Genomic DNA, 24,220 nt, shown 5'->3' on the forward strand with positions numbered 1-24,220 from the left:
TGAACTGGTGCGTGTTTTCGTGCAGTGACAGTCCTGCAGTGACATCTAAGGAAGGAAGGAAGAAAAGGTTCTGAAAGGTTAAGCAAAAAATTGTTAACACTTATTTCCCATCATTCACTTTAATGGGTTTCCATATGTACATAAACAATATTTTTGACGTGAATAGGTTGAAATAGAAATGAAGAGATTGTAGTCAATGTTGTGTCGCGTATGTGCACCACCAGAGGACACTAGTCCTTCACCTGAGATTTGCTTTTAGGGCCAGCCCACTGTCCCATGACGGGGTGGAGATATCCCCTACCTGTCCACACATGCCGCTATTAAGCAGACGTTTCGGTGATCTTATACTCGTACCCCACCTCCTTTTGAATTTTCTACTGTTTTCACTCGTTTGAAGAGCGTTTTAGATGTTTGTAAGATTTTTTTTTTTACTGTGACATTCATATAATGGACGATAAAAATTTTACGTTTTAGCAGCTTTAAAATGAAATGACAATCAACTTGCCTCGAGGGACGCTCCTTGGACAGCTCGAGGAAGGGAAGGTGAATTTCTTAGCATTCACGCACTGAAGCAGGAAGTTGCAAAGAAGAGATAATGGTAAGATTTGTTTTAACATTATTCGACACGCACCTAAATGTATTAGAAAACAAAACGTAGCTCGTCGTTTCACAATATGCGGCCATCCTGAAAATGATACACATACAGATTGGTCAGTCAAATCCTTGCATTTCCAAACAGATTTGCAATTATTGCACAGTGCACAAACTTTATAAGCCCCTGGCCTGAGTCGAGCCATTTAAGTTCCGCAAGTTCTTGTGATCTTACTAACTTGAGTAAAGAGTTGGGTGCAGATATCTCAGAATGCGGTCTTGAATACTAACTTGGGACAAACTCTTCTGACGGGATAAAAAAAAAAATCAAATGCGGTGGGTTCAAATGAATCAGCAGGGACAAACGTGTTTGGGCAGGGTTATCCACACCAGCCTGGAGAGGGGAAGGAATGTTGAGAATTCTGGATGAAAAAGATTTGGTCAGTTGTGTCTCTCCAGGCCCAATGGAGCCTATTCAGCTCATAATTTTTCTGTCCTCTTATGGAATTAAAGTCATCAGCGAGCCACTGTCGTCTGTGCCCTGGTAAAAACAGCCTGTCTTCCTCTTTCATTGTTAAAAATAGCAGAGAACTGTGACTGGCCCTCCAATGACTGGACTGGACTAGACTTTTGCAATAGTCATAGTGACATGCTCAGTTTTGTCCTCTCAGCTTAACAATAGAAAAAGTAGCAACAATTAAAAACCCAATGCAACACACATACCGTACACACACAGGTGGCAGTGTTTTACAATTATTGTGGCTTCCATCAAAAAGGGTTTATACAGCCTTTAAGTTGCATTTCGTTTTTTTTTTTTTTTTGTTTTTTTTCTACTTCATATATATGTGCCAGGGTTTGGTTGTCTGTCCTGCATGCTGCAATTTTTGCTACCAGAAACCTTTTGTTGGTTATTGTTGATGTCATTATTGTCACTTGACCTTATCAGGATCCCAATGGGGACTGATGCATGAAGATCATGTATCCCAAAGAAATGAGAGAAGGTTGAGTCGTTCACTTGAAATAGGGAGAATCTTTATGTGGTTCTGAATCTTAAAATGTATCCACATAATGATGGGTGGTACAGTGATTTTTGGTGGGTTCACCTGTTACCATTTTTAGCTTGTTTGCACCTCAAGTTTCAAGTTTTTATTGTCAGGTGCCCAGAACAACACAAGGTCAGAATGGGCACTGAAATTCTTGGGACAAGACAAGACAAGCAACCTGGAATAACATAACATATAAGTACTAAGAACATAGATTACATCTATGATAAGCTCAAATAAAATAAGATAAACTAAAAATATAATTACAATAATAATAAACATCCTAATATACAAAATAGTGTGCAATATGTGATATTCTAGACCTTTAATACACATAATGACCTATAATAACTTTAGACAAGACCTATACTAACTCAAGACAAGTGAGGTACAGTTAGTGCAATATTGAGCTGAAAGTGACAGTGAGTAAAATGACGAGTGAGAAATGTATCAATGTAAAGTGACGAGGGAGAAATCAATGTCCATATCAATGTCCATTCAGAAGCCTGATGACCCTTGGATAGAAACTTAGTCCAGTCTGCTTGTGCGTGGCCGAATGCTACGCACTTTATGCTTAATACTTAATGAGTGTTAAGTATACAGGCTTACTAAAACACAGGATTCTAAAAAAAGATGGAGTGAAAGCGAGGGACTGACTTTGAACAGTTGCTAGAGCATCAGAATTTCAAAATCCCAAACTATTTAGCGACACTTTTGTTTCATCATCACCTCTTCATACCCTCATCTTTTTATTTGACCCTCTCCCCTCTTCTCCCCTCTTCTCCTCTCCTCTCAGGGGAGTAAGGAGCGTTACCATTGGCAAACCCAGAATGTCAAGGTCAGCGGGGTGGACGACATGGTCCTGCTGTCAAAGATCAATGAAGAAGCCATCACGGACAATCTCAAGAAGAGATACATGGACGACTACATCTTTGTATCCTTTACACACACACACACACACACACACACACACACACACACACACACACACACACACACACATGTTTTGACCCCACCCAACACAATCATGTTGTTAAGAGATTAGCCTTAATGATAGGCTACACAGTACACAAGGACATGTTCTAGTGTCTCAACAAGATCTTCCATGTTACATTTGACAGAAGGTGGCATGGATGTATCCATCGGATATAATTGACACTATATGATTTTGGCTTGTTGGTTGCTCCTCTTTGACCTGCTGTGCTTAGACATATATAGGACCCGTGCTGATCTCAGTCAACCCCTTCAAACAGCTGCCATACTTCACTGATAGAGAGGTGGAGCTGTACCAAGGAGCTGTAAGTACACACACCAATATTATAATTTAGGAAGTGAATAACCTTCTTGGTTCCCATGTTGTAGGGCTTTTCTACTGTGAAACTAAAGTCTCTTTCAGGCTGGCTCACATCCAGTCTATCAGCCTCGCCCATAACCATTAAGCACAGTTAATAAGTTACCCGATCTATGTTAATCTCCACACCTCACTGCCTGCTCCAGTTCTTCTATTGTGGAAAAAAACAACAAGGCTAGAAGTCAACTGAAACTGGTGACCATTGTAATCTAGTGTCTACTAGTGGTTTGAACACAATTTCTTAATGACAGAATCCCCTCCAGGAAACTGGTCTGTCTCGTTACAGTCGATGAAGTGCAGTTGATTTTTGCAGTGTTTGAAACTATTTGGTAAAGATCACACTGTACAAGAGGGAGCCAACATTCGGTTCTAGTCAAGCAGAACACAGAGGATCAGATGATAATGATGATGATAATGTTAATGTTTACATGATGATGGAGATGATAATGATGATGATAATGTTAATGTTAAAATGATGATGGGGGGCAGTGCACCCTGTGGCTGAACTGGACTTGAATCCGGCCCAGCATATTTAGCTGCATGTCCTCCCCTCTCTCTCTCTACCCTGCTTTTCCTTTCTACCTTGAACTGTACAATTCAATAAAGCATGCCCCCCCACACACATCTTTACATATATATTTGTATATAAAACAAAAATGAAAAGAGGATGATGGTGGTGGTAATTGTTATCAAATATATGACCCCCCCCTCGATCCCCGCTCCCTTCCTCTCCAGTCCCAGTATGAGAATCCCCCTCACATCTACGCCCTGGCCGATTACATGTACCGCAACATGATGATCGACTGTGAGAACCAGTGTGTCATTATCAGGTCTGACCAATCAACCCAACAGCTCTTGATGCCCATGTCAGATTTACAGACATGCTTTAACAGCTTTTTACCATCCTTCATCTATTCTACGTGCAGTGGTGAGAGCGGAGCTGGAAAGACAGTAGCAGCCAAGTACATCATGAGCTACATCTCCAAAGTGTCAGGTGGAGGGGCCAAAGTTCAGGTGCAGGCTTCTTCTCTCTTTATACACCTTCACAGTCAAGCATGAAATAAAATGATCATTGATTAATCTCAAATAAAATAGCCATGATATGTAACTGTACCATACACCCAGATTACTTGGACCACGTCATGTCTAAATGACTGAAACATGAATTAAACATTAAAACAGTAATAATATAAAGTTGATAAATGATGCTAAAATCTATCTGTGCTCATCTTTTGTGCTAATCATGCTTGTCTTTTTTTTGGTTTTCCCAGCATGTGAAAGATATCATTCTTCAATCCAACCCTCTGCTGGAGGCCTTTGGGAATGCCAAGACAGTCCGCAACAACAACTCCAGTCGCTTTGTGAGTAGAATCAGAACTCCACAGACACTCCACAGCTTTGAGGTGGTTAGACAGGAAGCTCAAAGATGTCTCTGGTCAAAACCTTGTTTTTGGACTTACAATTCAGATTTGTACTCCCTGATCATTTACAAAGATAGGAACAGCACAAAGATAGGAACCTCAATTTGATATACCCCCGTCTCCCCAGGGGAAGTATTTTGAGATCCAGTTCAGTCGGGGAGGAGAGCCGGACGGAGGGAAGATCTCTAACTTCCTGTTGGAGAAGTCCAGGGTGGTGTCTCAGAACCAGGGGGAGAGAAACTTTCACATCTACTACCAGGTAAGACCCAGCTTGTCACCAGGTAAGACCCAGCTTATCACCAGGTGAGACCCAGCTTGTCACCAGGTGAGACCCAGCTTGTCACCAGGTGAGACCAAGCTTGTCACCAGGTGAGACCCAGCTTGTCACCAGGTGAGACCAAGCTTGTCACCACATCACCGGGAGGGAGAAGATGAAACACTGTGTGTCGTTAACAACGTGTTAAGTAGATTTCATGTGTGAAAAGGATTTGTGACATTGTACAGTTAGTCCAGAAGCTTTCAACAACAGACACAGATACATTGCTGCTGTGGGACCTAAACTATGTCAGTATGTTTGATTTCAAATGACCTTTCGATCCCAGGTCTTAGAGGGCGCAAGTAAAGCGCAGAGGGAGAACCTGGGTATCACCACGCCAGATTACTACCTCTACCTCAACCAGTCCGGCACCTACACTGTAGAGGACGTCAATGACAAGAAAGAGTTAGCAGACACCATGGTTTGTTCGTCTCTTTCTTTCTCTCTGTTTGTCGCTTTCTATTTATCAATATCCCCATATCCAAAGTTATTTTCTTTCACTTTGTTCTCTTAAAAGGTTCAAAGACCGTTTCTCACTTCTTTCAATTGTGTGCGCGTGTGTGTGTGTGTGTGTGCTTGCATGTCTGTCAGGAGGCCATGTCTGTTGTGGGTCTGTCCCTGGATGAGCAGGACACAGTGTTGCAGATCGTAGCAGGCATCTTGCATCTGGGCAACATTGCCTTCCGAGAGGAGGGCAACTATGCTGTGGTGGAGAGTGAGGACTGTGAGTAAACAGACACAGACATTCAGACACAATTTAGACACCTTGTACATTCTGTGAATTTGTTTCCCTGAAACAAATGTAGAAGGATATAGTCCAGGTGTTTCCAATTTTATCAATCAGTATTTTTCCTTTAGGACATGTGTCTGCTCATAGTTTTCATGGTTCTGTCTCTCCTCACCCCTTCCTTCCAACCCCTCCTCACCCCTCCTTCTCACCCCTCCTTCCAACCCCTCCTCACCCCTCCTTTTAATCTCTCCTCTACTCCAGTCCTGGCTTTCCCAGCCTTCCTGTTGGGCATTTCCCAGGAGGGCCTGAAGAACAAGCTGACCAGTCGCATCATGGACAGCAAATGGGGGGGCAAGACTGAGACGATCGCCGTCACCCTCAACACGGAGCAGGCCTGCTTCACACGCGACGCCCTCTCCAAGGCCCTCTACTCCCGTCTCTTCGACTACCTTGTGGACGTGAGTACATCTTCTGGCACTTTCCAGTTTACTCTGTTTCGTTTTAGATTGAATTATCCATGGAAGTTCACTTGGTTGAACTGAGAGAGACAGCAAATCTAGTAATGCTCAATGAAGCTTTTTAGGCCCCATGAGTAAGCCATAAGGTAAAACTGCATATGCTGTGTCTTTACCTGCATATTTTAATCGACAGGTGATATTGAGGGTGTTAGTTGAGTAAGGTGTTACCTCCATAGGGATTAGTTGTAGCTTTTGTTATTATATTTTGCCCTTCATCTATCTATGGGACAGAAAGAGAAGGCTTTTGTCTGCTTTTTAAAGCCCCTTATTTTTTTTATTCAGTCTCGTACTCATTATTCAGTTGTTCTTGTGTGCGTGTGTGTTTGTTAGATGGCACAAGATAAGGCACGTCTAATGATATGCGTTCAGAGAGAGCACAGTTTCCGCATGTCAGGTCTTGTTTTCAAGCAAGGACATGGCTGTTATAGCTACACATTACGTTTGCCATGCCTTTTAGGAATAACGTAAGTGTAGTGCAGAGTAGATAAACAGTAAATGCTTTTACTCTGCATTGCCCCATGTGAAATATGTGTAGATGGACGTGAAAGCTCAATCCTTTGAAAATCTGATTATTTTCAATATGCAAGTTCAATCCCATGTTCCTTCCTCTCTCACCCTCCCTATTCCATTTTCTTTGTAGAAATTGTTTTTATAATCTTTCCCCATTTCCCCATACCTATCTTTCCATTTCTCTCTCTCTCTCTCTCATTTCTTTCTTCTACCCTCCTTCTCCAACCTTTCCCTTTCTTCATCCCTTCTCTGAACCCCCCCCTTCTCCCACATTATTTCTGTTTCAAACCCAGTCTATCAACAAGGCCATGCAGAAAGACCATGAGGAGTTTAACATTGGTGTGTTGGACATCTATGGCTTTGAGATCTTCCAGGTAAACACCTTCTTTCTGCCCTTATTTGTGTAACCCTACAGTAGTGACATAAGCAGGTTGACACATAGATCATAGGTGTATCTAATATTTGTGTAAAAAAATTGCTGACCCTTACATTCCAGAAGCACACAATGTGTGCTGAACACCGTCTGTAGTAAATTACAGTTTCGATATTCTTTGCAATTATACATTGTAATAATCTTCTTATTTTTTTTATAGCAAAACGGCTTTGAGCAGTTCTGCATCAACTTCGTTAACGAGAAGCTGCAGCAGATTTTCATTGAGCTCACACTAAAGGCTGAGCAGGTAACAGGATCTGGATGCTCCGACACATCTGCATGCGTTGTGTCATACAAATGTGTTCATGTAGTAAAGATTGTCGTTTCCGGCACGCACACACTCAATTGTCTCTGCCTTTGCAGGAGGAGTATGTACAGGAAGGAATCAAGTGGACCCCGATCGAATACTTCAACAATAAAATAGTGTGTGACCTCATCGAGTCCAAACTGGTGAGCGTTACCTAACATAAAGCACCACTTTCAATCACATGCAGACAAAGTATGGCACTTTTAAGACGTACAGTAGTACCCTTTCGCACACCTGTTTACGTTTTCTGCAGTCCAGCGCATGATGAAGCGTCATTGACATTTTCCCCTCATGGCCACAGAATCCGATTGGCATCATGAGTGTCCTGGATGACGTGTGTGCCACCATGCATGCCAAGGGCGACGGCGCTGACCAGATGCTGGTCCAGAAGCTCCAATCCCAGATTGGCACCCATGAACACTTTAACAGCTGGAATAAAGGATTCATTGTTCATCACTACGCGGGAAAGGCAAGGACACCTTGTGTCAGACCGGTGTCAAATGTCATGTGGACCAGGCTCTCTTTGAATATTATATATAGAGAACATACCTCCTAACTTTTTAACTTCCCCCACCCCTTTGACATGATCAAACGATTGTGAAAGCAACCGCATTAAATGCATACTTTAGTAGCGGTTGAAAATGTAGTCAAATCAGAACTCTAATCTGAACCATTTGGCCAGGTCTGCCAACAGATGTAACTCTGAGGTGACGTGAGCCACCTACTGGAAAGGTGATTGTACATACACTTGTTGTTGTACATCACACTGGGGCAAAAACAGCAGTTACACCTTACTCCGAGTTAGTAGTGTCTAAGCAAGAGCCTATTCTAAGCTACCAGCTATCGTCCAATATGATCATCTTTGTACATTATGCAATATTTTGGTGCATTCAACATTGTGTTCATTCTATAATTACCAGAGATATATGGATCCTGGCTAACAAGTCTGTTTCCCCTAGGTGTCGTACACAGTCAGTGGCTTCTGTGAGAGGAATCGGGATGTGCTTTTCCCTGACATCATCGAACTGATGCAGAGCAGCGAATTGTAAGAGTTAGAATATGCTCATATTGGGTGTATGTACTTTGCGAATTATATTCAAATTACTTATTGAGGACAAGAACTACTAACTAAATAATGGCGTTATGCATTTGCTGTTTGTTTTGTGCTCCCATTTGGGTAGTGTCTTCATCAAAGACCTCTTCAAAGAAAACCTTGAGGCAGAGAAGAAGGGCCGTCCAACCACAGCTAGCAACAAGATCAAGGTATCTATTTTGATTGACAAATGTGCTTTGTTGTTGTCATAACCTGATCCAACCGGGTTAAGTAATAACCCCAAAGTATAATTGTCACCTAGCTGACAATTAAATGGTGGAAAAAGTAAAGTATGTGTGGGGGATATTTATACTGAGGGGAGGAGTGAGATTACCCGTTCCTCTCAGTTACACGTGCATTTCTTACTGTTCCACACAGAAACAAGCAAACACCCTGGTGAGCACGCTGATGAAATGCACGCCACACTACATTCGCTGCATCAAGCCCAACGAGACCAAGAAACCGAGAGACTGGGAGGACTCGCGAGCCAAGCACCAGGTGGAGTACCTGGGCCTACGCGAGAACATCCGAGTGCGCAGGGCGGGCTACGCTTTCCGGCGGCCCTTCGCTAAGTTTCTGCACAGGTGAGGTCGCCAGTGACAGCTTGGATTTTATTTCGGGGGAGACTAAAGTCTGTTGGCATGTTCTGTGTTTACAGAATGTGTTTGTGTGAATTGGGGGAAGAGTTAATTAGTGTCTTGGTTGTTTATTATTGAATTCATTTTTATGGTGCTTCGGTCAATATTTGTGTGTGGGGGTGTGCGTGTGTCAGGTATGCCATCCTAACCAAGGAGACATGGCCCAAGTGGCAGGGGGAGGAACGGCAGGGTGTTCTCCACCTGCTGAAGTCTGTCAACATGGACCAGGACCAGTACCAGCTGGGCAAGACCAAGATCTTTATCAAAGCCCCAGAGTCAGTGAGTACAAGTCGATGGCCCCTGAACTCACCTTCACCTGCACTTATATAAGGCTCTATTCTTTATTTATTATCTATTGAAGACTCTGTTATGTGTGTGTGAGCACAGTTGTTCCTGCTTGAAGAGATGCGGGAGAGGAAGTTCAACGGCTACGCCCGTGTCATCCAGAAAGCCTGGCGCAAACACATTGCTGTGCGCAAGTACGTCCGCATGAGGGAGGAAGGTAAGATCGTCTTCACCATCACCATACTCAACATTATTATCATCATTAAGCTGTGTAATGGTTACCCTTTGAATCATTATATGGACTCGCATTGAGCTTTGACAGTCCAATGTACATTTCCATTACAAGATAAACCAACAGTGCTTTGTGCTTTTTATGTACCCTTACAGCAACGCACTACACTGCATACATCGGTGCTTATGTGCTATTCCCAAACAGTCTGTAAATTGCTGTGTTTTAACTGTACAAATAGATGGAACAATGGAACGGTTGTTAGTGAGAGGATAAAATTCCTCAAATATGAAGAATATTGCCCCTCATATACCTCATTCTATGTACTCATAAATACTTCTGTAAATGGTGTATGTACTGTTATGTAGTTGATACCTATATGGTGTGCCTTTTTATAGCATCCGACATCCTGTTGAACAAGAAGGAGAGAAGGAGGAACAGCCTCAACCGCAACTTTGTGGGTGACTACATAGGCACAGACAACCACCCCGAGGTCCGCCAGTTTGTGGGCCGCCGTGAGAGGATTGACTTTGCGGACGTGGTCGTCAAATATGACCGCAGATTCAAGGTAAGCTCGGGGCCGTCCGTTTTTGGGCCTTAGTTTTTATTCTTGAGAGACTATGATACATAGTTTGATCAATATGAATGGATATGTCTTCTACGTTTTTCACTGAATATCTACAGTGTCAACTTCACTCTCATTATCTCTCTTTTTCTATCATAAAGACTGTGAAGCGTGACCTCATCCTGACCCCTAAGTTCTTGTACATGATTGGTCGAGAAAAGGTGAAGCAAGGCCCAGACAAGGGGCAGATCCGCGAGGTTCTGAAGAGACAGATTGAGATTGACAAGATCCAGTCCATCTCTCTCAGGTACAAAGTTCTAACAAGTCACCATAACTTTACATACAAGAAGAAACTCCTTCATTCAACATTTTCATCCCTCCTTACCTCACCTATTATTCTGCCCCCCCCCCCCCCTCCCACAGTACTTTGCAGGATGACTTCTTTATCGTCCATGAGGAGCACTATGACAGCGTCCTCCAGAGCATCTTCAAGACTGAGTTCCTTAGTCTGCTCTACAAGCGCTATGAGGAAAAGGCCCTCCGGAAGCTTCCTCTCAAGTTCAACAACCTGTTAGTCCATAGCTGCTATAGAAGCATCACACCAACCCAATATTTATCGTACCGGTTATAGCTAGGAATGTAGTTCTGTTAAAGAATTGTTCCATTGTGAATCTAGGTGTCTTTGGGAGCTTCAGAGTTCAATAAATTGCCTTCTTTTGTGTCCCCCCCGTCTGTCCCTCATCCCCCTCTCTTTGCACTCCAGACTGGAGTTTAAGGTGAAGAAAGGTGGCTGGGGTCCCTTTGGGGCAGCAGGCTCCAGACAAATCCAGTTCCAGATGGGCCAGGGAGACGACGTGGTTGTCAAGCCCAGCAGTAAGGTCCTTGTAGTCAGCATCGGACCCGGACTTCCCAAGAACTCCAGTGAGTCAAAACCTATTAAGTCTCAGGACTGTGACCAGCCGTAAAAGTCACTGATTCTAAGAATAAATCTTTGTGAATTATTTTCTGTATGCATAGATACAAACAGATGCTTTAACATCTGTTTATGGAATAATTAAGTAAATAGCTGAAGAATCTTCTAGACCATTCTTTTTAATGCACCCACCTGGTTCTTGTATTTTAGGGCCGACACGCAGGGACAACAGGAAAAGTCGCTACATGGACAAACAGACCCCTGGATCTGGACAGTACTCACGCGGTGAGAAAGGCTAACACAGTAACACATCAAACCAGGCTTTACCAGGAGTTACAACAAAGCAGGGAATTGAACCCGGTTTCTCCGTGCATCGCAGGCTCCCCCAGGACTAGAGGTGGGAGCCGTGCTGGAGGTGATCGCCAGGGCGGCCGTCCTCCCTCGTCCAGGAGTTCAATGCTGCGTCAGCAGGCCAGTATGGATCAGCCTAGCCTGCCTCGACACCAGGGCTCCCGGCAGCCCTCCAAGCGCTCCAACAACAGCAACCTCGGCCAGGCCGACATGGGCTTCATGGGAGTACCTGATCAGGGGGTGGCTGGGTAAGTGCAGAGAGAATACCACATGGAGATGTCTTTTTACAGAACTGGTAAATGTTCAGGAAGTACTTTGCTTTCTTTTGCACAATTGGTGTTTTATTCTTGAAGTATTTTGAGTTACTTAATATTTTAACATTAAATATGAAATACTAACATAAGTTAAATGTATTTTCTATACATTTTTTATCTCTTTTCTATGGTCTCTCTCTCTCACTTTCAGTTCCTTGCAGGAAAAACCTTTATTGTCATGGAATAAATGTGTTAATATTGCCAAAGCAGCAATAAATTGACAATGATACCAATTATAGTGATAAGGAAAGGAATGTTCTTTCTCTTTCCCTTCTCCTTTCTCTCTTTGTCCCACTTCTTCTCTTAGTCTTCATCGTCGACGTTCAAAGGAGTACAAGCCTCCCCCAGGAGCTAACCGCCCTAAACCAGCTCCCAGGCCTAAACCTCGCACCCCGCAGTGCAGGGCGCTCTACGCCTACGATGCTCAGGACACAGATGAGCTGAGCTTCAACCCAGACGATGTCATAGAGGTCCTCACTGAAGGTACCCATACACTTTCTATTGAGTACTGCCTAGGTAGCCCATTGCTATGGCTCAGTTTCAGCCATAAACAGGACCAATGTTTTCAAGCAAACAGCAGTAACCATTTCACACACCTATATCTTACACTGACAGATCCCTCGGGCTGGTGGTATGGTCGTCTGCGAGGGAGAGAAGGCATGTTCCCTGGAAACTATGTTGAGAAGATCTAGTTGAAAGCATTTAAAGTGGATGCTTTATTCTAACACAAACAGTTGACACAAAAACAACAGGACTTTACATCATGGAATCATGGTCTTGCCAAAAACGAAACATTCTGCAGTGTACTCCCAATGTTTTTTTTTTTAAGGGGGGTCTATTTTAGCAAGGAAAATGTTAAAAACCATATTGAGCACTTTTAAATATACCCTTTAGACTGGTTTAATGGAAATTCATTTGTTCAATCTGGTTTGCCACATTTCTATATAAAAGCAAATATGGGTCACGTAGTCCTTGAAGCTGGAATACATTTTGTTTTTCTATAACCATATCAAACAATTGTTTGTATGTGGTACTATATGTATCAAATTAACACAACTATGGTATAGCAAAGTAAGTCAAGTGAGCTTTAGCATCCTGCACAACTTGAAATGTATATCGACATTACAGTTACTATTACGTCAGTTGTTAAGATTTTATTGTTCAGCAAAAACATGTTTTATTTGATTGTATATTGGCTAGAAGAGCATAAAATAAAGACGTTTAGATGATTATCTTATTCTCTTTTTTTCCACACGGACAACGGATGCAATGTACATTGTGAGAAAACAATTAAATGATAAATAATATACATTTGTTGCGAATTTCTAGGCTAAATGATGTTACATCATGCGCTCCGTTGGATATAACTGTCAATTCGAAGCAGTCCGTGGATGTAGGCTATAACACGCCTTTGAGTTACATAAAACTGATTAGGCCTACTCTCCGATTCATGTAACGTGGTCCCAACGCGAGTCGACCCTGAGAAAGAACAGCGTTAAGGTAATGTCTTTTGAACTTGGGCCGAAGCAGTGCAACAAGAGCCGAAAGGCCTCCAAGACGACTATAACAATATTGAATGGTAAACTGTATTACAGAAAAATATTTGTAAACCGCTTTAAAAGCAAAGCTGAGCGCAGTACCCGCTGCAAGTTCACCAACGTCTACACATCAAGAACCTTGGAAAGGATGTGATTGGGCCTATGGATTGGGCAGCTCAGAAGTCTTAAGCAAGCATTCAAAGATCACGAACCTCACGGTCATGAAGGTGGACAATGACATGTCCCGAAAGTTCGTGTTTGTAAACTTTGAGGTATGAGATGTAAAGGCTGTGGATGAGATTAATAAAGTGGCATTTAACGGCAAGCGCAATATAGGCCTATGCCCAGAAGGACCTGAGCGTCAAACAGAGCTAAAGCGCAGATACCAACAGAAAATGGGATACAAGACCAATCCTTCCTCGCCACAGATTTGTAGCCCGCAGTCATTTAAAATAGAAAAACTCGTGTATTTCTTCTAATTCTTTTTTGTCAGTATTAATTGAATGTTTTCCAAACCTCAACATTATGGCCTACATGAGTGGCCAGGTTCAAACCCATGAGGCTCAAGCCCAAATGCCGGCCAAGGTCAAGACCCATGCTAATGCCCACACCCTGATGTCTATCAAGTAGTACAATACGTAAGCTGTTCAGGTATTTCGAAGATAGCTTTTGCATATAGGCCTATAATAGGCCTACAGTTGTTTTCACATTGTGCGGCACTAGCCCCTGTATGTGCAAAATATATAGCATATACTGAATAGCCTAGATAGCCTCTATATAAAAAATATATAGTTTTTTTACAAAACAAAAGAAGATAACCATAGTTTTTTCTATAAAATATTTTTTGGTCAATGGATTTCTTCTTACAGTGTATAATATTGTATCTTTTATGATAATAATTTATTTAAGTACCAAAATTATGTCACAGTATATGTATCAATTCTATAAAGAATTGTGCTTAGACTTGCTTTTTAGACTGTTGTTGAACTGGGTAAAAACACTCGAACGTGTAATACTACAGTACCCATGCCGCACCACGCCCCTATGTTAACCAGAAGCTAGCGACGCATGGCACTTGACACTACAGACTTCAGTAGGCTACAGCAGCTAGCTGCGTGCAGAAACAGCAGCAGCTAGATAGCTTTTAGCCTTCAAGTCCTGGGAGCGTGCAAACCTAGCACAACATCAAAGCCATTCAAGTTGACCACATTTACGACTGTCATCGCCTTTAAAACCATCGATGCCAAGTATGGAAACGTTTCTGCAGAGCTGTCATGGTGCACTGAAGGTACGTACAATGACTGTATCCGCGTGTGGTTGGTTTTGTTTCATCCATTTTTTTTTATTTTATATTTTTCTCTTACGAATATTCTACGTCGTCTGTAAAATAGTTTCTGGAATTGTCTAATCATAATTGTTATGTATGTTGAATAATATGCGAAATTGTTTTGTCATGTCCAAAACAACAACTCATGCAGAACATCTCGTGCAGCATATTGACGAGGTGCTAATGTTGGTGAACGAAAGTTTTAGCATGTCAGCTAGCTAGCTAAAAGCAAATGTCCTCATTATTTTGTTGTTTACGACAACCTGTCTCAACCATACAAAATGGTCTCAACAGGATCGTGCCTATGACTGCCGGCTAGTTAATTAGTTTGCTATTGGTATTGATTTCAAAATGTGAAGCAAGGTATTTAGATAATACAGCCGACCCGTCTGTCTTGATCGTCCGGTGTTACAGTGAGCTCAGCAATAGAAATATCACGTGCATTAAGGGTACATTTAAACGACTAGTGCCCGTGATCCAGTCGATATGGGTTATATATTAGTGACACACAAACACAGAGATTCCTGGTGTTATAGATCAGTGGTTCTCAATCCTGGTCCTCGGGACCCCCTGCCCTGCATGTTTTAGATATTTCCCTGCTCCAACACACCTGATTCAAATAAATGGGCTCGATAACGACCCATTAAATTGTAATCAGGTGTATTTGAGGACCAGGATCGAGAACCACTGTTATAGATAACTAGTGTACAGTGCCTGTGATGCAGTTGGTGCTTAAGATGTTAGTGAAACACACAAATGCAGATTACTTTTATAGATAATGCACAGTGGCCGTGAAAAACATGGTGGCACACACACAGAGATTCGTGGAATTACAGATATGGCACAGTGCCCGTGTAACGGGTGTGAACCGGTAAAACTCATTCCTCAAATAGGCCACCCGCGTCAACGAAGAACTAGCTTTTCTATGGCGTAGTTGGTAGTGGTCGCACTTGGCAAGTCAAAGGTCGTGCGTTCGAGCCCAGCGGGTGGCTAATGACACCTTGTTGTGACGGAGCGTGGCTACGTCTGTTACATACTGTCACCTGATGATGTTAGTGCAGTGTTTCCTACACATAGACTAATTTGTGGCGGTGCGCCACAGAATCAACACCGGTCGCCACACATTGCGTTTCGTAAAACTTTTTTTTTTATCGCTATTTAGGTTAAAACACGCAGCGTATTCGTTCAGCTGCATTTCCTCTCCCATTCTCTCTCTCTGTCACTCATGCGTCTTTCTCACATATGCACACAGACACAACGTCAGCACATGTTAGCAACAATGCATACATATGCCGTTCTAGTAAGACCGACAGCTATATCAGCAAGCCTTCAGCATTAGTGCCGTACCTAAAAGTCGAGGAAAGTTGAGGCTACTTTTCGCTAGGTACCTTACTCACATTTACATTTAGTTATTTAGCAGATGCTCTTATCCAGAGCGACTTACAGTACTCGAAGTTTCCCCTTCGTTCTTTTGGTGAAAAGTCTCAAGAGCTAGCTACTTACCCGGCGTCATGGAGCCGACCAGTTAAATAGTTGTTTAGCACTAGCGTTGCTACATGCTTAATGCAGAAATTATATGTTAGTTGTTGTTAATTTGTGAAGGTGTGAATCATTTTGGATTAATATTGAATGTAACAAATTATTAACAAATTAACTGTGTAACGAATTATTAACAAAGGAATTATTACGACCCCCCCCACCCCCGGTCTGACAACCCCCACCCCTCCCCGCCACAATTAGATTTCTAATCTGTGGGAAACACTGTAGTGACACACAGATTTCTGGAATTATAGATAGTGCAGTGTCTGTGATGCAGCTGGGGATGACAGTGCTTCTCGGTGGCGTTGGTACCTATATTTCTCAGCTCACAATTGGGATTCTGTCATCTCTGAAGTACTTGTTCAACATCCATTCCAGGCACTTATGCACATCATAAAAGCAATTTGTCATTATTTTAAGCAAATTGCCAATTCTAGTACATTTATGCAGATGATAATGTAGCCTTGATTTGTCTGCAGTTTTTTATTATCAATTGCTTATGTTATGTTGATCAAAATGTATTATATTGGTGCTCTGTTAAATTGTCTTACCACCACAAACATCTAGATATTTAGTTCATAACAGAAATTATTACATGCCAGGGTTTCCCACAGCACTTTTCACAGTTAACAAACGGCTGCCGCCTTAACTACGTAAAAAAAGAAGAAAAAAAAACTATGCGCCGTTGTCCTGTTTTCTCCATTCCAAACCGTGACCATCCCCCCCCACCCCCCCACATTAGTCTATCGCACAAACTAGCCCCCCTTTGGATTATTAATAGGACACCTGCAAAATATAAACTTTGCAGTGCCCGGTTCTTGAGATGCTCGTAGGAAACAAAACCCATTGTAATTTGTACACACAGATACACACAGACAGTGATTACTGTTATTATGAGAGAGATACAGAGCTTGTGATTTTTGTTCCTGTTATGCAGCTGCCGTTTTTATCGGTTACTTTTGTACCTACATTTCTCAGATTACAATAGAAATTCTCAAAACTTCTTGTTCAACCTCCACGTCATGTATGTCATGTATGTATATCATACAATGAATCACTCATTCTTATGAACTATATTTTTGCATGATTTGATCAAGTGATGGGTTTTTTCCCAGGTAATCATTGTATGGTGTTTGTATGAATTTTTGTATGACACCGAAAGTGGACTGGAGTATTTTAAATTCCGATGTTTTCTACGATACATATTGTACCATTTTTGTATTGCGATATTGTTCCATGATATATTGTTCCACCCCTACTGTAAAGGTTTTTTTATTCAGAAATTGTTACAGATATTGTTACTGTTACACCAAGTTATGTTCACCGTGACATGGTAAACGTAACTAGCTAATTAACAACTAGCTATATTCAGAATAAGTCACTAACCATTTGCTCTGAATGTTGTAAACACACCTTGCTGGCCTTGTCCTCGAGGACACCAGGTGGAGCTTGTTTTGAACCCAAACAGTGTGGGGTAATGTTAGATTAGTGAGATTAAAGAGCTTCTCATTGAAGCAGAGACCACACACTCAACACACACAAATACACCAGTCCACACACTTAAGTGCTTTTAGTGCAAGTGTATCAGTCCAGTGTGTCTACATTGGGGATGGAAAAAGAGCATACAATGAGAGAGATGAGTGAAAAAGGAAAGATGTTAGGAGCTGCATTGAACCATGATGCAATGTGGCATCCTCCTTTTCTTTGCTATCCTTGCTGGTTTGAGAACAGACACCACAGCTCCTTGCTGTCCAATCTTTTCTCATCGGTAGGTTTGATCTTTCTGAAAAGCTATTTTTGACAAGATTATGCAAATGTGAAGGAAGGGTGTAAGTAAGAGCAAGAGAGGGAGAAAAAGAGGTAGGCTAGAACGAGTGAGATTAATTAATGGAAAGGTGAAAATGTTTCCTCTATTTCTGTTTGTATGTGTGAGAGAGGGAGGGACTCTGTGTGTGTTTGGGATGCATGTTTCTTTTTAATTCCTTCTCTGGTTGTGTACACGGCAGGCCGTAGTAGACAGGCTAATGATCACAAGGGGAGCTTTTGTTATTGTCACAGTCTCTGATCTGCACCCCACATCCCTACTCTGCCCATCTGTGCTACACAGATCTCTCTCACTCACACACACACACACACACACACACACACAGTCAACCCTGTCCAGAATACTCTCATAATAGCTGTTTGAAAAAAATGAAGCACTGTGACTATGTTTTCCGGGAGTATGTTTTCCCGTGTATTCCGGGAGTACAATGGTATTTAGGAATGGTTTGCTGAACCCAACGCTAGTTTCCTCAAGGTTCACAATGACTCTTGCTTAGACTGTTGCTCTTGTTGGTTAGTGGTAGCTGATTTAAACTGTTGTATTCTTTTTTTTTTTTTTTTTTTTAGTTAATCCTATTTTTATTGCTTTCCTACAGGTACACCTGCACTTAGAGATTAATGTTGTGTAATTTTTTAACTTGTTTAACTACATGCTCTTATGGTTTCTTCCCTTTAGCACTATTTTTTGGTTGTTCACAATATGTACTTCTTGTTTTTGACTACCCGCAATGCTGTGGGGCTATCTTGTTGTTATTATCAGTGACCTATGCACTTTGTGAAGCTCTCTCTTGGAAATCGCTTTGGATAAGAGCGTCTGCTAAATGAATAAATGTAATGTAATGTAATGTAATGACTATGTCACTGTATGTGCCATTGTGTTCATCTAGCTTACTGTCTGAGGTCATGGCAGAAGTTAGCCAAAAGCAGTTTGACAATGGTCCATATTCAGTGGGATAAAGCCTTGAAGCATGAAATAGGAGCCAGAAATAGTCTAACCACTCAGAACTAAACAGGAGGCCTCAAACTCCATTTGTGGAACCTCATCGAATTGGAGCAGTATCTGATAGCCCACATTAATTTAATCAGCTACTAGTAGAGAGCGTTAGTAAAATGGTTTTCTTTGCAAATGGCCTCTTCCTTTATTCCCCTGTGATCTTGGACACATTTAAGTTGATATTCAAAAAGGGTCTGATCAAAGGATAGGAGTTATTATGAAATACAAGTTATAAATGTAGCTGCCTCTTACCTTGGAGATCAGTATTTTTCGTATTGCCTTAGTGCTTTTTATAATTTTTTTGCTGGACATTACTCACCCTATGCCATTCTCTGAAGTAGGCTAGTAGCTTGGTACAGTATCCTGTCTGATGCAGTGAATGTTTCATAGTTGCATCCCATGATGGATGTAGGTTGTCACTTATCCCCTATGTAATTGATTTGACTAAAGCCAACTACACTATGCCCTTTAAAGATAAAGTTTTTTGGTAAAGAGTGGCAGGTTTGTCCATGTGTATTCACTTTGGGGTTTCCTTAAACACTTAAAGTGATACCTGAACTCAGCCAATGATCAGACACCTCCCTTATCCTTCCTGTGATACGTCATGAGTACCTCGAAAAGTTACTCTTACCTAACAAATTGTCTACAGTTTTTGAACACCAGGATTGACCCCAGAATTATTTCAAATAACACGTAACTTTGATTTGTTGGAATCAAGACCAGAATTGTTAAGTTTGGCCGTGTGTGAGTATCAACTATGGGGATTGAATAAAAAATTGTTTAGTAACTCTTCAATTAGATTATGAGTAATCTAACTTACATATGCACACACACTCTCTGTATGGTTCTAGTGATGTATGGTTGGCCTCTATACAGTTGTCCAATGTCAAGCTTACAAAGTGTATTACTTTCTTTTCTCCCAGGAAGGAAACTCAGATGGAAGCCCAGGGTTCCACGTGGTGTTGGGGAACGAAGCCTGCGACCTTGACTCAATGGTGTGTGCCTTGGTGTATGCCTACTTCTTGTCCAAGGTGAGAGTCAGACCCCGCTCACCCACCCACAGTGTTGACTTGGAATCATAAAAGAAAAAGCTGTACTAACAATCAATGACCTAAAGTACAAGTTCATTACTTACTGTTCACAGGGCTCACACAAATATCATGTGTAACAGTTGGATTTCTCTGAAATGTAATGAAATAAGAGAGAGAGAAAATATTGAATGTGGAACACACTCTCTTTTTACAGTATAGAATAGAATGCCACCGACAAACACCTCAACATCTCACTCTCCCTCCCCAGACACTTGACTCTGGGAAAACTCCTCTGGCCGTCCTGAACATCCCCAGGGCAGAGTTCCCGCTGCGGACGGACAACGTGTTCCTGCTGCGTGAGAGCGGCCTCTCCCAGGACTACCTGGTGTTCCGGAACGAGCTGGACCTGGCGGCCCTGCACCGGGCCGGGCGGCTGGACCTCACTCTGGTGGACCACAACTTGCTCCCCAGGTCTGGCTGGAGATATCAGGCTGTGTGTTTGTGTGGGTGGTTTGTGTGTGCGTGCGTGTGTGGATATATGTGTCGGTGTGTGGATGTGTGTCGGTGTGTGTGACCCCCCCCCCCCCCCGCACATCCACGTGTGTATCTGCACACTTGTGCTTGGAGGAACCTGTTCTCCAGTGCTTTATCATGAATCATAATCATGTTTATCATTCATTTGGTTAACAAATCTAATCATGAAATCCTAAACCTCTTACCTATTAGATCACGTTTTTCCTCTTGCAGTTCCGACAGTGACCTAGAGAGGGCAGTAGTGGAGGTGATTGACCACCACTTGGTGGAGAGAGCTTCGTCCCCCTCCTGCCCCATTACCGTGGAGACGGTGGGCTCCTGTGCTACACTTGTGACTGAGAAGATTTTCCAAAAGGCTCCTGATGTCCTTGACCAACAGGTGGCGCAACTGTTATATGGTAAAACTCAACTAATACAGTGTGCACAGCACAGCAACTAATAACATATTCCCTCTGTACAGATGAAGTAGAACTCTTTCACAACATAATGCAACTTGTGCTTGGGTTCCATATTGTATGAACAAAACAGGATTCTATTCCACTGTACCGTACTCTACCACGGTCTACATGTTGTCCTCTATGCTCTGAACTGTGTGTAATGTATGCCTCTGAAAATGTAATTTCATATAGTTTTAAAGCCAAGTCATAGATACTATTGTGCTTATTCTTCTGCTACAAGTGCCCTTTAGCTGAACTAACTGTAGAATGTCTCATCCTCATGTAAGTAGACACATAATGCAAGGCATAATGCAACCTCATGTTTGTTTGAGGCCAGGTACCATTGTACTAGACTGTGTCAACATGGCTCCGGAGGCTGGGAAGGTCACCCCCAAAGACAGACAGTATGCAGCGCTCCTGGAGACACGCTTCCCCAGGCTGCCACCGAGGGCTGCTCTTTTCCAGTCCCTGCAGAACGCAAAGTTCGATGTGTCAGGTAACAGATCTCAAAATGTATACCAAATTTGGACCTTCATCAGTGTACTTTTAATCAAATGCTTGTTTGTAACAGCACTGTATAGCCTACAGAAACATTTTCAACTGTAGAAAGTTTAAAATGTGACTTCTGAGGTGCTTTATCTATACTGTACATACCCGCCATTCATGTTTATTCCCACAGTGAATCCCCACCTTTTCTCTATCTCTCAGGTCTCACTACAGAACAGATGCTACTGAAAGACATGAAGGCAGCGTCTGGTGAAGACCTGAAACTGGCCGTCTGTGTCATTTACATGACAATGGAGGTCCGTGTACAACCACTGGCATTCAGTTTGAAATGCTGTGCTGCGTAGCTGCATGGTCCAATGACACTTCTTTTTGCTACACACAACAGGCACACACACACCCTTAGACAAGAACAAGGTTCAGCGCTGGAATGTCCCCAGTTACATTGTAATGGACTCATACCACATGTCAAGTCTGCCGGAACCACCCACAAACTCAAGAGGCGTCTCAGGGTTTTCTCATGCGAGATTCAGACAAGAACAGCAAGCGAAAATCTATTTATAAAATGTCCACATCATTGTAAGGCTTTCTACAAGATGTGGCACATTCACACAATACAATTGGCCATCAGAAACAAACAAAACAAATGATCTGTCACTATATTGTTTGTTATATGTCATCCATGGACAGTGTTTTTTGAGTTCTTGAGGTTCTGGAGAGTGAAAAAGATGCCACATGCAACAAATGCCCAACCATTGTATTTTAAATATTGCCGGCAAGTCATGTTTGCTCTCTGCTGACATTTTAAAAAGCGATCAAACTAATAGTACATGTAATGAATTTGTATCCATCAGGAGTTTCTCCAAAGACAAAGCCTAGATCAGGAGCTGTGCGCCTTCTGCCGTAGAAATGGCTACGACCTGCTGGTGGCTATGACCATCTCCTTTCGAGACAACAAGGAGCCCTTCAGACAGATAGCCATCTACAGCTCCAGCACCCTCTACAGGGAGGAGGTACAAACTACACCTTCTGCACATTACACCAACAAAATGTTTTTGAAGCTTTTGAAAGGGTTCTCCGGAGATGTTTTAGCCATATTAGCATTGACAGTTCACTAATATGAATGTTAATCCAATCATCCTTTTTGTTTATCATTGATCTATTTGTGCCCTTGCAGATAAGTCAATCGTTGGAGCAGGCCCGGAACCCCAGCCTAAGCCTCTGTCAAATGAGCAGCCCCTATTCCCACATCAAAGCCTATCTCCAAGGCAACACCTTGGCCTCCCGCAAGAAAGTCCTGCCTATCATCAAGGACTTCCTCAGGGACAGAGAGCACAGAGGAGGGTACTGTGGCAATGCTGAAGACATTGCTGGGGAGGCTGGGATAGATGAGGACTCCATGGTGCCCCCGACTCCCATGAACAGTCTGGTGGAAGGCTGTCCCCTTGACAACGGACTGCCCAGGATCAGCGCTGAGGCGCTGGTGGAAAAGTTTAGCAAATTGGCCAATGAGGCTGAGAGCACGGGGGGGCAATGATGTTGATTTAATTATTGTATACAATTCAGTTAGATCATCCACACTCCCTGATCTCAAGAACATGTAGAGAGCCAGACAGTTCCTAACCAGATAAGGATGGGTCTATCCAGAGTGTTTCCTGGTTATGAAGGAAAACTTAAGATTGAATAGTTTATCCCCTTGAAGGAACGACTGGTTGGCATGTGCTTCCTGTCATACAGAGTGAAAACGTTCAGAGCGTCCATCCCATTAAAGACAGTACACAGTCACAGGATTGTGTAGAAGTATTCAACAGGGGTTTCACAGATCTCAAAAGATATTTTGAAGTTATAAAAATAGTATATTTTGATATAAATATATATATATACTTGTTTTGTAGTAGAATGCAGTGATGATACTAATTCATCAAAACAAGAATCACAAATCGTTTCCAATGCACTTGAGCAGCTATTAATCTTAAAAGACAAAAGAAAAAGCTAAATGGTGGCACTTTAGGTATGCGTTGATTTTCAAACCACCTACTTAACCTTGAGACATAAAGGTTAAATTTGTTTGTAATTAGTGGTGTTTTGCAGTGGTTTGTTGATAAATATGATAGGGTTGGCTTTCAATGAGTGAGGTGTTGAAAGGATCCATTCGCAATTCATAGTTTGATTCACAATTACTTTCATTTTTGCATTACTTCAGGTTAGATTTTGGTCAAATAAAGTACACAAATGAACAGTATGACACACTTTTACATGAAATGTCTTTTTATTAATTCATGTGAAAATACATGTTTAATTTAAAGTACTATTGAAGATAAAGCATGGTAGCTTACTTTGTCAGTAAAAAAAAAAAAAAAAGCACTTAATCTAAAATAGATTTATAATGAAGATTTGGAGCAATGATGGCTAACTCTTAAGGTTATATATATAATTATTGACAAATGGTTGGTTGTGATGATGGTCCCCCATATCCTGATAATTGCCAAGAAGAATTGTTTATTTGTGTGTAAAGTTATTCTCTAAAGGTTTAAAAATTGGTTTGTTGAGTTTTATTTCACTATGTTGTAAAGAAGTACAATCAGGAGAAAGTGTAAACAGTGATTTTCTTTTCATATTTTAAACTAGTAGAGAGAAATAAGTTTCTGTTTTTAAAATGAACTGAATGGTTAAATACATTTCAAAATGAGTATTAAAACAACATATGTTATTTAATGTATTTCATCTCAAATGTCTATGCTTTATTAGCTTAGATTTATGTCTTAGCTTTACTTCTATACTGTGCTTTCGATTTATAAAAAATATTACATTTTTGTGTAGCATTTTTAATGCTATATTGTACAGTTTAGAAGTGACATGTGATGGGACAGACAGGGTGAGAGAG

At 41.8% G+C, this 24,220-nt stretch overlaps 2 protein-coding genes across 2 annotated transcripts; both read left to right on the forward strand.

Annotated features, from left to right (window-relative positions):
* Window positions 1–303: 303 nt before the first annotated feature.
* myo1eb (myosin IEb) lies at window positions 304–12,840 on the forward strand. The gene is made up of 27 exons (XM_047036677.1): window positions 304–598; window positions 2,431–2,568; window positions 2,843–2,932; window positions 3,721–3,815; window positions 3,912–3,999; window positions 4,257–4,346; window positions 4,534–4,665; window positions 5,009–5,143; window positions 5,314–5,446; window positions 5,714–5,910; window positions 6,774–6,854; window positions 7,074–7,160; window positions 7,277–7,363; window positions 7,522–7,689; window positions 8,180–8,265; window positions 8,402–8,483; window positions 8,692–8,897; window positions 9,086–9,230; window positions 9,339–9,453; window positions 9,864–10,033; window positions 10,192–10,337; window positions 10,454–10,600; window positions 10,794–10,951; window positions 11,154–11,228; window positions 11,323–11,542; window positions 11,916–12,091; window positions 12,224–12,840. The coding sequence occupies exons 1-27, from the start codon at window positions 596–598 to the stop codon at window positions 12,298–12,300; spliced, it is 3,327 nt and encodes a 1,108-aa protein (XP_046892633.1). The 5' UTR covers window positions 304–595; the 3' UTR covers window positions 12,301–12,840.
* Window positions 12,841–14,203: 1,363 nt separating this feature from the next.
* On the forward strand, window positions 14,204–24,055 carry prune (prune exopolyphosphatase). The gene is made up of 8 exons (XM_047042563.1): window positions 14,204–14,434; window positions 19,754–19,861; window positions 20,130–20,332; window positions 20,609–20,793; window positions 21,170–21,328; window positions 21,541–21,635; window positions 22,191–22,349; window positions 22,514–24,055. The coding sequence occupies exons 1-8, from the start codon at window positions 14,387–14,389 to the stop codon at window positions 22,871–22,873; spliced, it is 1,317 nt and encodes a 438-aa protein (XP_046898519.1). The 5' UTR covers window positions 14,204–14,386; the 3' UTR covers window positions 22,874–24,055.
* The last annotated feature ends 165 nt before the right edge of the window (window positions 24,056–24,220 follow it).

The sequence above is a fragment of the Hypomesus transpacificus genome, chromosome 2 (genome assembly GCF_021917145.1).
Source record: "Hypomesus transpacificus isolate Combined female chromosome 2, fHypTra1, whole genome shotgun sequence".
NCBI lineage: Eukaryota > Metazoa > Chordata > Actinopteri > Osmeriformes > Osmeridae > Hypomesus > Hypomesus transpacificus.

Coding starts and splice junctions, on each gene's coding strand:
- myo1eb (XM_047036677.1), top strand. Junction 5,144..5,313: donor AAGAGTTAGCAGACACCATG/GTTTGTTCGTCT, acceptor CATGTCTGTCAG/GAGGCCATGTCTGTTGTGGG. Junction 10,952..11,153: donor CGGACTTCCCAAGAACTCCA/GTGAGTCAAAAC, acceptor CTTGTATTTTAG/GGCCGACACGCAGGGACAAC.
- prune (XM_047042563.1), top strand. CDS start 14,387: ATGCCAAGTATGGAAACGTTTCTGCAGAGCTGTCATGGTGCACTGAAG. Junction 19,862..20,129: donor ATGCCTACTTCTTGTCCAAG/GTGAGAGTCAGA, acceptor CTCCCTCCCCAG/ACACTTGACTCTGGGAAAAC. Junction 20,333..20,608: donor GACCACAACTTGCTCCCCAG/GTCTGGCTGGAG, acceptor TTCCTCTTGCAG/TTCCGACAGTGACCTAGAGA.